At 46.6% G+C, this 15,844-nt stretch overlaps 1 protein-coding gene across 9 annotated transcripts in view; it reads right to left on the minus strand.

The window, feature by feature from the left end:
- Positions 1 to 1,099: 1,099 nt before the first annotated feature.
- The window catches only part of SIRT5 (sirtuin 5), a 36,283-nt gene continuing 21,538 nt past the window's right edge, over positions 1,100 to 15,844 (minus strand). For 7 of the 9 annotated variants that reach the window (XM_045497359.1, XM_045497363.1, XM_045497367.1 and 4 more), the window contains 4 exons: positions 14,874 to 14,927; positions 12,754 to 12,877; positions 11,183 to 11,298; positions 1,100 to 1,606 (listed from right to left, as the gene is read on the minus strand). In XM_045497359.1, coding sequence (XP_045353315.1) covers positions 1,531 to 1,606; positions 11,183 to 11,298; positions 12,754 to 12,877; positions 14,874 to 14,927 — 370 coding nt within the window. In that variant the 3' untranslated portion in view covers positions 1,100 to 1,530. The remainder of the gene's footprint in view (positions 1,607 to 11,182; positions 11,299 to 12,753; positions 12,878 to 14,873; positions 14,928 to 15,844) is intronic. The other 2 variants (XM_045497366.1, XM_045497368.1) reach the window with 2 other exon arrangements.

Here is a 15,844-nt window from a genome sequence, read left to right on the forward strand (position 1 = left end):
CCAACAACAAAACTATTAAAAGTGAATGATGAAAAGTGGGAATCGAGCCCTCCAGATGCTTGGCCGGTCTTTCAGACTCCTTGTAGGTTATGAACACCCCTCTTGCCCAAGCAAAGAACCTCTGGGATTTATGAAAAGCTATGACTTGCAAATGCAGTACAAAGTTTTATGTGACCGTGTCTTGTCTATTTCTACGAAAGCCAACCGTGTAACATTAGATGCGGTTTTGTAAGGGGCTGAGGCAACGTGGCCCAAGTGTGTGATCACCCAGGGAACCCACCTCATCTAAGGAACCCAGGTAGGGCTGACCTCCCTCCACTGTTTCCTAAAGACTACTCTTCCCAGTCAGGCCAGACAGCAGGCATTCCGGGACCTTGGGTGTGGCATTAGACGGTGAGGCTTGAGCAGGAGCTGTATTTTTACTACTTTACTCCAAGGTAGAATGGGCATAATTTTTTTAAAGTCCACAGGAAAAAAAAAAAAAAAAAAAAGCTTCAGAATTCAGTGTCTGGGAAAGCTTGGTGGACTTTTCCACCATACACAGACCATTTGCTTCTGTGTTTATGTTATTGAGAAACAGCGATCACGTCCCCCTTTCCTCCTTGGCTGCTAAGAAGGCCAGCACTCAACTTTAGGCAGCTGTGTTTGCCCTTGGAGTCCATATATTTGCATCGTTTATTTTTTTTTAATCCGGATTTTCTATCTTTTTAGAAAAATTTTTTAACATTTTTTATCTTATTTGTTTTTGAGAGACAGAGACAAAGCATGAGCAGGGAAGGGGTAGAGAGGGAGGAAGACACAGAATCTGAAGCAGGCTCCAGGTTCTGAGCTGTCAGCACAGAGCCCGACGCAGGGTTCGAACTCATGAATCGCGAGATCATGACCTAAGCCGAAGTCAGACGCTCAACCGACTAAGCCACCCAAGCGCCCCCTGATTTTCTGTCTTGTGCTACTTTTCTCTTCCTTCCTTGCATGACTTCTTGTTGTAGGGTTATCCCACGCACTGTGAGGTAAGACAGACAAACGAGGAAAACACCAAAAAGGAAAATCCCCCAACAAAGACATCTCTTGGGGTAGCATCTTTATACAATAAATCACCTACCGTAGAGAGTGAGTTTATTTTCCACCAAAACTTGACAAAAATTAGAAATACCAAGGTTTGACCCCTCTACTCCTATCTTTGCCCAGATAGCAACAATAAAATCAGCACGACTGCTTCTTTAAAAGAAAATCGAATCACAAAAATATCCCCTTCCAATAACCAACCAAACACATCAGAGATATCTTGTGTTTAAGTTCACACAAAATAACATTGCATCAACTCCACTGTTCATTGACTTCTCCCTCTAACCACGTTTGCGATTGTTCCTTCTAAACTGCCATCACTTATCATCAGGTGGGATTCCAGCCAGGGAATCGGAGGTTATTTCTAGATTTTCTAACATTTAGCTCACCATCCCCATGATTGTTTCGCCGCTGTTTGTGGCCCGGTACTTAGATGTGCCACAATTTCTTCTTTCCCCGGGTCAATTAAGACACGTTTTCAGTTTCATGAGGAGCAAGGGCTTCAGGAAGAGTGATACCGCAAGGCCCCTGGAAGTGAAACCTGAAACAGGACAAATACAGCAGAGTTAGGAGCAAAATGAACATACGACTTCAGCCGCTCACACGCTGCGTGGTTGTATCCAAAGTGAAATCCCAAATCTCACAAATACGGTATTGTGAACTTTGTCCCCACTCTCCACAAACTAGCTTCTGACAATTCTAGACGTAGACATTTCATTACAGGTCGGCCACAGAAATCAAGGGGATTTCTTTTATTTATTTATTTATTTATTTTTAAATAGTTTTTTTTTTTTTTTTTAACGTTTATTTATTTTTGAGACAGAGAGAGACAGAGCACGAATGGGGGAGGATCAGAGAGAGGGAGACACAGAATCTGAAACAGGCTCTGTCAGCACAGAGCCCGACGCGGGGCTCGAACTCACGGACCGCGAGATCGTGACCTGAGCCGAAGTCGGCCGCTTAACCGACTGAGCCACCCGGGCGCCCCGAAATCAAGGGGATTTAGTTAGGAAAGGAACAGCCTAGAATTCAGGCGCTATGAACACGAATTTTGTTTTAAGGGGTAGGGGAGACATAATTGTAAAGTGCATTTTATGACCGTATTGCCAACCTCATAACTGAAACTGTGAGTTTTACAAAATCCATACACTACATTAAAAGAGCATTTTCGTGCACTAAAGACAAGAGAGGGGCGCCTGGGGGGCTCAGTTGGTTAAGCTTCCAACTTCGGCTCAGGTCGTGACCTCACGGTTTGTGAGTTCGAGCCCCGCGTCGGCTCTGTGCTGACAGCTCGGAACCTGGAGCCCGCTTCGGATTCTGTGTCTCCCTCTCTCTCTGCCCCTCCCCTGCTCACGCTCTGTCTCAAACAAACAAACAAACAAACATTTAAAAAAGAAAAAGACTAAAGAAAAATAACCTCATGTACCACACAGACCATGAACATTTTAGCTGAACAGGCCTCTCAAGCGATCCACTGGACTTCACGACTAACTGACGTATATACAGTCAGAAAGGAGAAAGAAACACACATAAAGAGCACACAGCAGGGACAAAGAAGAAAAATTAATGATTTCGGCTTCCTTTGAGGAAAAACACAAAAAATAAGCCCAACTCTGAATGCAGGATTAGGAGAATCCTGTTAAAGTAGGATTTTCTAGTATGTTAATAAGCAAGCCAACTGAGCACAACTAAAAATGGAAAAAGCACATGTTCAATGTAATTCACCATTCATGCTGTATTTTTTAAAAATTGTTTAAAATGTTTACTTATTTATTTAGAGAGAGAGAGACAGAGAGACAGTCAGGAGAGGGGCAGAGAGAGAGAGAGAGAAAATCCCGAGCAGGCTCCATGCTGCCAGCGCAGAGCCCAACGCGGGGCTCGATCTCCCGAATTGTGAGATTACGACGTGAGCTGAAACCAAGAGTTGGATGCTTAGTGGACTGAGCCACCCACGCGCCCCATATCGTTTATTGTTGACACAACACAAGTCGTGGACGCCTTACACCTCAAACAGTCTTGTCTCTGGACAGAGTGCCGCTAACGGATGTCCCCACCCAGTGACACCTCTACTCCTTCCGGCCACCTACAGTATGTTGAACACTGGCTGCCAGAAAGCTCCTCACCTGCACGGTTGAAGTCCCTTGAGGACCTTCCAAAAATGCCAGCCAGGCACGGAGAACTTATAGGGAATCCCCACAGCCTCAACTTGCACACGTTTTCCTTCCTGAGAAAGTGGCCTTTCACCTGCCCCTTGCCCCGTTCAGCTTTCTCCCACTTTCCAAGAGCAAGCCGAGCCCCTCACCCGCCTGGAGCCTTCCCACGATGTCTTATCACAGAACGTGCAAACTTTCGAGGGGCCAGATAAAGGGGCGTTTGAAATGTTGGTGTGCATCTCAGAAAACAAACGGTTTCCGGAGACGGGGTGACGACACATCCTTAGGCGAGTAGGGGCCACTCCGTTCCTGTCTTCGATAAAACCGGATAGAGCATCTGGCCCGATAGGGCCATCGACGAGATCACTAAATGCGATTCAGTAAAAATGTGCCCTCCCAGCCCTCAGACTAGAGAGAACAAGAGACGCAGAGAAAGCCAAGTGCAAAGAGAAAACGGTATTTTTTCCCAGGAGGAGCTGCAAAGTATCCTGACAACCCCCCTTCTCTGCGTGACTGCTGCTTTTTGTTGTTGTTGTTGTTGTTACTTAGGGAGGAACTTTGTTCTCTAAAATCATAAACTGCCCGAAACTGCTGTTGGAAATGACAGCGGTAAAGGATAAGTATGCTCGGGGCGCCTGGGTGGCGCAGTCGGTTAAGCGTCCGACTTCAGCCAGGTCACGATCTCGCGGTCCGTGAGTTCGAGCCCCGCGTCGGGCTCTGGGCTGATGGCTCGGAGCCTGGAGCCTGTTTCCGATTCTGTGTCTCACTCTCTCTCTGCCCCTCCTCCGTTCATGCTCTGTCTCTCTCTGTCCCAACAAAAATAAATAAACGTTGAAAAAAAAAATTAAAAAAAAAAAAAAAAAGGATAAGTATGCTCAGAGGATCTAAGTCACCGTGCCACTGACCAGCAGCCTTGACTTCCAATCCCGGTGGAGAGCTTCAGATAAAGGGCATCCGGACACAGCCTTCCACGTCTACCTTCACTTTGCAGCCTCCAGGGAAACAGGACCCTGTGCCCACGCTGCCCGCCAGACTGCACCTGACCCCCTTCCACACAGCCCTGCTTGCCGTTCCGTCTCCCCAAAACAGCTTTGTTTAAATTTCACCTAAGCGTCCGACTTCGGCTCAGGTCACGATCTCGCGGTCCGTGAGTTCGAGCCCCGCGTCGGGCTCCTGGATCCTGCTTCGGATTCTGTGTCTCCCTCTCCCTCTCTGCCCCTCCCATGCTCGTGCTCTGTCTCTGTCTCTCGATATTAAATGTTAAAAAAAAAAAAAAAAAACATTTTCTAGCTAAGAACTCAGACTTATAAACTCTACTGGCGGTTTGCTTTCTTTCTCCCCTCCCCTCGCCCCCCCCAAAACAAGTTCCTTCCTGACCTTCCTGACCAGCTCTTCGCCCTCCCTCTCCCTACTCCGGCCACACTGACCTCACACCTTCCAGGCGTGCTTTGTCCTGGGGGGGGGGGGGGGCTCTGCTCCAGGTGGTCCTGTGTCTGGAAAGCTCTTAGCCAGACACTCCCCTTAGCACACTCTCTCATCGCCTCCAAGCCCGCGCAGATGTCTTCTCAGTGGGGCCTGCCCCGACTACCCAGCTGAGTCCTGCAACCTGTCTGCTCCATTGCAATTCGACTTTTGCTTTCTGCCACAGCCTCCGGCCCAGCTGCTCACCGGCTACAGGCTTTGCACGTTTATTCTGCTTTACCGCTTACCGTCTGCCTCCACCACGAGAGGGTCATGTTCACACAAGAGATTTTTTTGCTTGGTGTCCTGACGTATCCCGGCCGGAGCGCCTAGGACCGTGTCTAGGGCATTACAGGTGCTTAGCAAATGAACACCTGCGGACTTCAACTAAATTCCAAAGTTTAGAGAAATTCCAAGATGAACGACATGGTGATCACAGGGCACGGGGGTGGGGGGAGGGGACCAGGGGACTTGGACGGCCCAACGCATCAGCCTCCTGACGAGCAAACCTCATTCCTGCCTCAGCAAGTGCACAGACCCTCACGTGCCAAGGACCCCGGCGCTGAGTGAACAGCCAAGAACCTTGAAGACGAAGCTGCAAGTGGCTCGTGTCTACACTAACCGTAATGGCTGGTCAGAAATCATCCGCGACCACCAGCGGGGATGGGACCGATGACAAAAACAAAACCGGAACTAATGAACACCCTGAGGATATTAATACATTTCAGAGGGAGGCAAATTCTGTGACTTTGTCTCTACGTGAGAATTGGGGCAAAGAATCTAATCGACGCGTGCTCGGCCTAAGACGTCCTGTGAGATCCACGTTCAAAGTGTGGCCCGCGTTCCTGCCCCGCCTATTTGGGCAATAAGGAAAATTAGGCTAAAAGGAGACATTATCCCAGTTTTTGTTTCTCTCATTAGCCTACAGTAGTTGTTGGCAAAGCCTTTCTCTGTGAAGAGCCAGAGAAGGCATATTTTAGGCCAGACGGTCTCTGCTGCAACGACCCAGTTCTGTTGCTGTAAACACAGGGCCACGGCCGAGTGCCAATAAAACTTTATTTACAAACGCAGATGGCGGGTGAATTTGGTCTGCGGGAGGCAGTTTTCGGAGCACCGACCCAGAGTCAAATCCAACCAAAATCTATCACACGTGAGCTGTTAAGAGAAAACCCTGCCCTTGTCGAGCTGTGTGTTCAAACACTCGATCGCTCCAGCCCTGGTTCCCCGTTTGAAAAGCTGAGAAGGGGTGAGATCACCTACGTCTCTCCTAAATGCCACCTTTGACGACTCCTAGATAAAAGCACGACTGTCTTCGCCCGTCAGCTACACCCATCTGGGAAAATTCCCAGACTTGGTGGTACAGCCAAGCCTCAGCTGCCAGAGGAACGAACGAACAGAAGGCGGTTCTTGTGGTAGGTGCTGGTCAGCGGGTAGCTTGTCAGACTTGGTCAAGGCTTCCAAGATTTTGGCCGAGACGGAGCAGCGGCGGAACCGGGTCTGTCGTGTCAGGAGGCCCAGCTTATGCAATGATATTATACACCACAATTCTCTTCTCAACCTGCAGGGACAACTGGCAGGTTCAATTTCCTCTCACACGAAGACACACACAATGCCTGCCAGTCCCTGCTGGTTAGTCCGGGGCATGAAAGGTAGAGGCCAGCCCTTGGCTTGTGCACTCTCCTTTTATTGTCTTCTTTATTGTCCCCTCCCCCCCCCCCCCCGCCCCCCGCCATCTGCATTTTGTTACTTTCCTACCATGACGGTTTTGTTTTCAGTCTTTATACTTCTTAGAGGTGAGCTGGAGATCACAGGACTGAAAATAAACCACATTAGAAGAAAGGGACTAGGGACAGAGCTCACTTCCTCCTTCAGAAAGTTTATCCCAGGGCACCCAGCTGGCTCAGTGGGGTAAGGTCTTGATTTGGGCTCAGGTCATGATCTCGCAATTCGTGGGATCAAGCCCCGAGTCAGGCTCTGTGCTGATGGCGCAGAGCCTGCTTGGGATTCTCTCTCATTCTCTCTCTGCCCTTCCCCACCCCCACCTCAAACAAATAAATAAATTTTTTAAAAAAAGAAGGAAACAAAGTTTGTCCTTTCCCATTCTTGGAGAATACTGATGTTCTTTTTTTTTTTTTTTTAATGTTTATTTTTGAGAGAGAGAGAGAGAGAGAGAGAGAGAGAGAGACAATGCGAGCAGGGGAGGGGCAGAAAGCGGGGGAGACAGAGAATCCGAAGCAGGCTCCAGGCTCCGAGCTGTCGGCACAGAGCCCGACGCGGGACTTGAACTGGTGAACCGTGAGGTCATGACCTGAGCCGAAGTTGGACACTTAAGCCACCGAGCCACCCTGATGTTCTTTCGAGCAGACGAGAGGCCTGAGCTGCCTGCTCCGACATTTCTTAGAATGCTACAGGCTAGTACAGCTGTACCTGTGTATGCCACAACGCGTGTTAGAGGTCCAATGTCTACTTTTCGGGGCATACATTAGAAGATAACTTAATTCTGAGCAGGATGGCTTAACTGAGATATAACTCATGTATAAGCTGTTTAAAACATATAATTTAATGTGGTTTTTTTTTTTAGTATATTCACAGAATTATATGACCATCACCACAATCCACATTAGACAATTTTTTCTCATCCCAAAAGGAAACGTGTCTCCATTTATAGTTACTTCTCGTTCCTCCCTGCCCTAACCCTAGACAACCACTCATCGACCTCCGGTCTCGGTTGATTTCTAGGTATCTCATATAAACAGAATCATATGATGTTTGGTCTTGTGTGTCTGGCTTCTTTCACCCACTAGAATGTTTCAAAGGTCATTCATGTTGTAACACAGATCAGCATTTCATTTCTTTTCATGGCTGCATAATATTCCCTGATATGTATGTACCAAATTATGTTTCTGCACTAATCAGTTGAGGACCGGAAGGACATTTGGATCATTCTTGCTTTTTCTTTTTTTTTTTTTTAATTTATTTTGGGAGAGACAGAGACAGCACGAGTGGGAGACGGGCAGAGAGAGGGGGAGACTGAGAATCCCAGGCTGGCTCTGTGCTGTCAGCACAGAGCCCGACGTAGTGTTCAAACTCACGAAACCATGAGATCATGACCTGAGCCAAAACCAAGAGCTGAATGCTTAACCAAGTGAGTCACCCAGGCGCCCCTTTTTTCCCAAATGTTTATTTACTTTTGAGAGAGAGAGCGTGAGAACAGGGGAGGGGCAGAGAGAGAGGGAGGCAGAGGATCTGAAGCAGGCTCTGCACTGACAGCACAGAGCCCAATGCAGGGCTCGAACCCACAAACTATGAGATCATGACCTGAGCCGAAGTCGGACGCTTAACCAACTGAGCCACCCAGGCGTCCCAGTAGATGCATGTTTTCATTTCTCTCGGCTATCTACCTAAGAGAATTGCTGGATCATATATTCACTCTGTATATAACCTTTCGAGGAACTGCCAGACTGTTTTCCGAAGCAGGTGCACTATTGTCCATTTCTACTGGCAACCGGTGAGAGGTCCACTTTCTTCAACACCTGTTACTTTGTTATATATATATATATATATATACACTTGGTATTATGATACCCATGCTAGTGGTTGTTAACTGGTATCTCATGGTGGTTTTAATTTGCATTTCCCTAATTTTAATAATGTTCAGCATATTTTAATATGCTTATCGGCCATGTGTACATATTTGGAGAAACATCTACTCAAATCTTTGGTCCATTTCTAAATTGGACTGTTTGTCTTTTTATTATTGAATGGTGAGAGCTCTTTATATATGCTGGATGCAAGTCCCATATCAAATATTAGACCGGCAAATATTCTCTCCCATTCTGTAGGTTGTCTTTTTCACTTTGTGGATGGGGTCCGTTGAAGTACAGAGGTTTTTAATCTTGATGGAGTCCAATGTATACATTTTTTTTAAAAAGTGTATTTATTTATTCTGAGAGAGGAGAAAAAGAGAGGCAAGGAGAGAGAGAAAAAGAGAATCCGAAGCAGGCTCCACACTGTCAGCACAGAGCCCAATGCGGGGCAATGCAGGGCTCAAACTCATGAACCGTGAGATCATGACCTGAGCCAAAACGAAGAGTTGGATGTTTGACTGAGCCACCCAGGTGCCCCTGATTTATCCATTTTTCTTGTGTTACTTGTGCTTTTGAAGTCATATCACGGAGGCTTTGACTAACTCGAGGTCAAAAAGACTTACTCCTATATTTTCATTTAAGTGTTTTACATTTTTAGCTTTTATGTTTAGGTCTATGACCCATTTGGGCTCATTTTTGCAGGTGGTGTGATGAAAGAGTCCCAGTCCCTTCTTTTGCAGGTGGCTCTCCAGCTGTTCCAGCACCACTTGGTAAAAAGACTGTCCTTTCCTTGAGTTGTCTTCATACCCTTTCCAGAAATCGGTTGGCCATACGCTGACTGGACTCTCGACTCTTTTCCGCTAACCTACGTGTATTTCTGGACTCGCGATTCTGTTCCGCTAACTTACGTGTATTTCTGGACTCGCGATTCTGTTCCGCTAACCTACGTGTATTTCTGGACTCGCGATTCTGTTCCGCTAACCTACGTGTATTTCTGGACTCGCGATTCTGTTCCGCTAACCTACGTGTATTTCTGGACTCGCGATTCTGTTCCGCTAACCTATGTGCCCATCTGCAGGCCAGCGCCACGCGGTCTGCGTAACTGTTAACTTCATGGTAACTTCCCAAACTGCAAAGTGTGAGTTTTTCAACTTCATTCTTTTTGTTTCGGCTATTCTGGGTCCCTTGCGTTTCCGTATGAATTTTGGGACCAACTTGCCAATTTTAGCAAACGGGCCAGCCGCAATTTCGATAGAGACTAGCGGTATCTGTAAATCAGGGTGGGGAGCACTGCCATAGTAACAATATTAACTTGTCTGGTCCGTGAACGTGAATGTCCTTCCACATGTTCTCATCTTCTATATTTCTTCTCCTGGGGAGTTTTCAAAGAATCAGTTTTATAATCGAAGGCAGTTTTTTAAAGGGACGTCTTCCTCGTTCCTACCACTTATGCACAAATGAAGAGGTGGACTGAGGACACAAACCGTAGCTGATTAAAAAGACGTGGAGGAGACTAGATTCGGCCAAGTCACCTGAAGACGGTCACACAGTGTGTGGCACATTTTTATCCCAATGAAGACTCAGAATGCTGGTTCTCACCGTGGCTGCACATTAGAATCATCTAGGAAGCTGATAAAAATCACGATGCCCAGGCTACACCTCAGGCCAATTACATCAGAACCCCACACGTTGGTTTGTTTGTTTGTTTTTTTTAATTTTTTTAACGTTTATTTATTTTTGAGACAGAGACAGAATGCAAGTGGGTTGGGGCAGAGAGAGAGGGAGGCACAGAATCTGAAGCAGGCTCCAGGCTCTGAGCTGTCAGCACAGAGCCTGACGCGGGGCTCGAACTCATGAACTGTGAGATCATGACCGGAGATGAATTCGGACGCTCAACCAACTGAGCCACCCAGGCGCCCCTGTCGGTATTTTTAAAATATGTTGTTGAGGTGAAAACTGCTGAAGTAATGATAAGAAGTTTCAGGGGCGCCTGGGTGGCTCGGTCAGTTAAGCGTCTGACTTCGGCTCAGGTTATGATCTTGCAGTCTGTGGGTTCAAGTGTCGGGCTCTTTGCTGATGGAGCCTGCTTCAGATTCTGTCTCTCTCTCTCTCTCTGCCCGTTCCCCACTCATTCTCTCTCTCTCTCTCAAAATAAATGAACATTAAAAACTTAAAAAAAAAAGAAGTTTCAGTAAAGTTTTCCATTTGTTCATATTTCTTTAAGAGTTTTTCATGTTCTACCTTATTCTAGAAAGGAATTAAGCAGACTGATAAAAATGTATAAACTAAGGGAAGACACAACAGCCAGGGTGAAAAAAGAAAGCAAAAGGAAGGTGAGGACAAAACAGAACCCCCAAAACGCATACTCTGATGGTCTCCACTTTCCACAGTGTGGAAGAAGGGATCAGTATCGTGGCATGGCCCCAAGTACTAATATTGAGGATATGTGGCAACCTGGCAATTATTTGGCAATGAGACCAAAGAGGAGCTCACCCAGGACGCCGCACAGTGAGAACAGAGTGACGAGGGTGTATGGGCATCTCCCCGGCTGTGCTGGGTATTCAACTCGCCTACACCGAAATGCCATTACTAAATCTCACATAAACACACGAATGACAGCAAAGCCTAGGGAATCAAAGAACTTTCAAAACGCTAATCAAAGAAGAACTTTCAAAATGTGAACCCCAAAAGCCCTAAGGCAAATTCCCTGTAAAAAGACACAGCTACCTTGGTCTACAGTGAAGATTTTGTTCTTCTGTCAAAGCAACAACCGACCAAATTAGAAAACATATACTCTGTGTGTCTCCATCTCTCTCTCTCTCTCTTTTTTTTCTAATTAGAACCATAGGTGACATCTGTTTAGATAACGTGTCTAAACATGCTCAGCACCGTCCATCTCCCGCCTGGTCCCTGTACCTGAATCTGTTCGTGGCTGGGGTGGTTTCCATGTTGAATTCGGCCACTGGCACTCCGCGGGCAGACACCTGGGGGGCAAACATGGCTGCAGGATAAACCACGGAGGAAGTTCCCACCTACAAAGCAAACAAATGGAAACGGACAAATGACCACACTACGCGGAGATGAAACATTCTTCCAGAAAACCTTACATAAACTCAGGCCAGTTTAGGGTTGCAAGATGTGAGGAAAGCTAGCTGGATGAAACAGATGGAGAGCTTCCAAGGGACAGATGGGGAGTTAAGAGGCATCCTGTCGGCTGATCACTAGAAGAATGTGCTAGGGAAAAGGGAGCACAAATGGAGGGAATGGCAGATCAAGGGCTCGGTTTTGTCTCTGTGAAGTAATGCCAATAATCCATGTTCGTTTTTTCTTTCTTTTTTTTTTAACATTAGAAAACTCAAAGAAAAATATACTCACGTTATTCATACTCCCGCTACCCTGTGATAACCACTGTTCACATTTGGATATACATCCTTTCCGGTTTTTCCCTATAGATACATATGTGTAAATGTGCTTTACAAGAATGGAAAGGCCAGAATATGTTGTACAAACCAGGTTTTCTCACTTAAGCACTGGTGATGAACAGACACTGAAACATTGGGGTGCACTCAATAAATACTGGCTGAACGAATGTGTACCCATGAGAAAGTGCTTCTGCTTTTAAAGATGTGTTAAGGAAACTCTGAAATATGCACACCCTCTGTCTAATTCATTCCATTTCTAGGAAATATGTCCCAAGGAAATGATTTGAAGAGTATGCGAGGAGTTATGTCTAAAAATAGTCACTACAGGGGCGCCTGGGTGGCTCAGTCGGTTAAGTGTCTGACTTCGGCTCAGGTCATGATCTCGCAGTTCGTGAGTTCGAGCCCTGCATCGGGCTCCGTGCTGACAGCTCGGAGTCTGGAGCCTGCTTCAGATCCTGCCCCTCCCCCACTCACACTCTCTCTGTCTCTCAAAAATGAGTAAGCGTTAAAAAAAAAATTAACGGGGCGCCTGGGTGGCTTGGTCGGTTAAGCATCCGACTTCGGGACTTCGGCTCAGGTCATGATCTCACGGTCCGTGAGTTCAAGCCCCGCGTCGGGCTCTGTGCTGACCGCTCAGAGCCTGCAGCTTGTTTCAGATTCTGTGTCTCCTTCTGTCTCTGCCCCTCCCCTGTTCATGCTCTGTCTCTCTCTGTCTCAAAAATAAATAAACATTGAAAAAAAAGTTTAAAAAAAAAAAAATTAACAACGGGGGCGCCTGGGTGGCTCAGTCGGTTAAGCGTCCGATTTCAGCCAGGTCACGATCTCGCGGTCCGTGAGTTTGAGCCCCGCGTCAGGCTCTGGGCTGATGGCTCAGAGCCTGGAGCCTGTTTCCGATTCTGTGTCTCCCTCTCTCTCTGCCCCTCCCCCGTTCATGCTCTGTCTCCTTCTGTCCCAAAAATAAATAAAAAAAAAAAGTTGAAAAAAAAAACAACAAAAACACAACAAACTCCACCCCAGTCCTGGTGTTCCGGAAAATCTCGAGGATCAGGGGAGGGCATGACTTACCACTAGACATAAGTCACAGAGGGTCAGCTCTCGGTCGACCTCCTCCAGAATGGCAGCATCCAGGTTTTCGCCAAACCACACCACGTGGGGTCGCAGCAGGCCCTCGCACCCCGCCTCTTCACACCTGTGGGAACATGACCCGTCACCCAACCCCAACACCTGCCCTGCCAGAAGATCTGCCCCACTGGATCAGAGGAAGGCTAGGGGCTACCCCAAATCAAGTCTGTCGCCCTCTTCCTTGTTATCCTCCCTCCCTCCCCTTCCAGACCATGTGAGCTTATTTTCTGAATATTCAGGCCCTTCTAAAGCTTTCATTTTGTCCGGATGCACTGGGCTGGTATGTTGACAGATGTGTTTCAGCCAACCTTACCATTTTCTTTCTAAACCGTGTTAAAAAAGAGAGACCACAGGCCCAAAATGGAGTCCCATGGGCTAAGCCCCAGATCAGCAAACCAAGACTTAGTACCTAACCTAGCTGTATATCCAGTCTCTCCAGGGCCTGTGGTCTTTAACCAGTCAATCTGGAGCCACTTGGTCAGCACTAGTGGGGTAACCCGCCTGAAACACCCCTTGGGTCCCCAGAAGGAAGGTGACCTTGCCCGAAACAATTCCCTCTTTGCCTGAAGAACTTCCTCGCCCTGCCTCTGCCACCTATAAACGTCTTCCATTGTGCGCAGCTCCTTGGAGCTTCTGTCTGCTACGTGGGATGCTGTCTGATCCATGAATCTCGGATGAAGCCAATTGATCAACATGGACTCGGCTGGATGTGGGGTTTTAACCACAGCTTTCCCTTTCCCGGCTATCTCATCGCACTCTTCGGCATGGCAGCCGGGAGGAACCAGGCTCAGCCCTGCCTCAAACACACCGGCCACCCGCTAGTCGCATCTGTGTCCCCCTTTCACTTTCCCTCAGATTCACCTTTCTCTTGCCCTGGGCACGGCCGAGTTCGCCATCTTCCTCTTCTTCCACTCCCCACTGCCTGTGGGTCATCTTACGTAGGCCTTCTACAACAACCTCCCAAACCTCACTTTCATCATAAATAATCTTCTCAAGAACTGCCCACGATTCCCTACTGTTTTAGATCAAACTTTAGAATTCCGTAATAAAAACCCTTATTAAGAATAATAAATAGGGTTCCGGGGCGCCTGGGTGGCTCAGTCGGTTGAGCACCCAGCTCTTGATTTCAGCTCAGGTAGGTCATCATCTCAGGGTCATGGCATCGAGCCCCGCGTCAGGCTCCACACGAAGAGCACAGAGCCTGCTTGGGATCCTCTTTCTCCCTCTCTTTCTGCCCCTCCCCCACTCCCTCTCATCCTTTCTCTGCCTTCTCAAAATAAGTAAATAAAACACTTAAATTAAAAGACGGTGAAAAGAATGACAAATAGGGTTCTGTGGTTAAATAAACTAGTGAAATATTCACAAATTATAACTATTCTTTAAAGAACATGCTCTGAGAAGTCCTGCAGTAAAGCAAACATACTTCAAATTTGTTTACTCTACGGTTTCCATATTTATTTGAACACATAACATCATTTCTTAAGTAACGTCCATCAACATCACATGGATCGAGTGTTCTAAGAACACTTTGGGAAATGCCGTTGTCACATCTGCTTTTGAAAAACCGACACAAAAATCTTTCTCTAGGGCTTTTCTTATTTTTTTTTTTTTTTTTATCTACAAAAATCCTGTTTGGTCCTATAATTTCACTTTTGCAAGACCTTTTACTGCCTCCTTTGCCCTGGGTTAATAACACACGACAAGGAGGAGAACGGAGATGATAGCAGCTAACATTTTCACAAGACGTCCGCCTCTACGCTTCATAAGCACCAGCTAAGCAGCTGGGGCATAACAGCTCCAGAAACTTTCCAGGCCTCAAATTACCCCACCACAGTGCAAAGCAAAAAGGGACAGTGCAAAGCAAAAAAGGGACGGGAAGGGAGTGGTTCTCCTCGCCCTGGGGTGGTTCACCTTCAACCTTTGGCCCCTGTCCGTCTGCATTTGTGCACTTAAGAGGCATCTCAGCAAATGAACTTAGATTTTGATCGTTTTTTTTTTTTTTTTTTTTTTTTTTTTTAATTTCAATCTGGAAAACCAAATACGAATCAGAGATTTTTACCCACCGGGGAAGTTTCTCCACTGGGATTCTGGCATCCTGAGCTTCAGGTTCTGGAGCCCTGGAGTAAGTGATGTTAGTAAAGAAACGATGACATTGGTATAATCAAAGAACAGAGAGAAAACATAACGTAAGTCTGTATATTCGCCTGGCGGTATACAGCTCCCAAACTCATAGGTAATACGAGCTGACTTAGAAGGGTACTGGAAGGGCAGACACCACACAGTTACCAACCAGTGATTTTATCTCAGAAAAGGGAATTTGCATGTGGGGAGGGGGCGGAGCCACCAGGATGTTAAGGGGGAGCTTCCTGATATGCACTGTATACATCATCACTGGAATCTTCTGCGAGGATACTGGATTCATATATTACCTATATAATTTATCCTGATTTAAAATGGCCAGGTAAAGGGCATCTGGGTGGCTCAGATGCAGCGTCCAACTTCAGCTCAGGTCATGATCTTAAAGCTTGTGAGTTCAAGCCCCGTATCAGGCTCTGTGCTGCAGCTCAGAGCCTGGAGCCTGCTTTGGATTCTGTGTCTCCCTCTCTCTGCCCCTCCCCTGCTCACACCTCTGTCTCTCTCTTTCTCTCAAAAGTAAATAAACATTAAAAAAAATTTTTTTAATTTTTTTAAATGGCCAGGTAAATTTTTTCTCAATATTTCAAGTCTAGTCTTATTTTTTTCCCTAGTTATAACAGTACGTGCTCATCACAGAAATGTTAGAAAGACTCCAGAAAGATATAAAGAACTAATCAAAATTACCCATAACCCCACTATTCTTGATAATTACTGTTAATATTTTGTTGTCTTTTCTTCTGGTCTGTTATCTCTATATACCAGGTATACCCACATGGGGTGTGCGTGTGTTTGCATGAGTGTGTGTGTGTGTGTGTGTGTGTGCACATGCATGTGTTTAAATATGAAGTTTGGATCGTATTAGATAAGAGTTAGGTCCTGTGGTTTTCACTTAGCATTG

Source organism: Leopardus geoffroyi, chromosome B2 (assembly GCF_018350155.1).
Source record: "Leopardus geoffroyi isolate Oge1 chromosome B2, O.geoffroyi_Oge1_pat1.0, whole genome shotgun sequence".
NCBI classification, from domain to species: Eukaryota; Metazoa; Chordata; class Mammalia; order Carnivora; family Felidae; genus Leopardus; species Leopardus geoffroyi.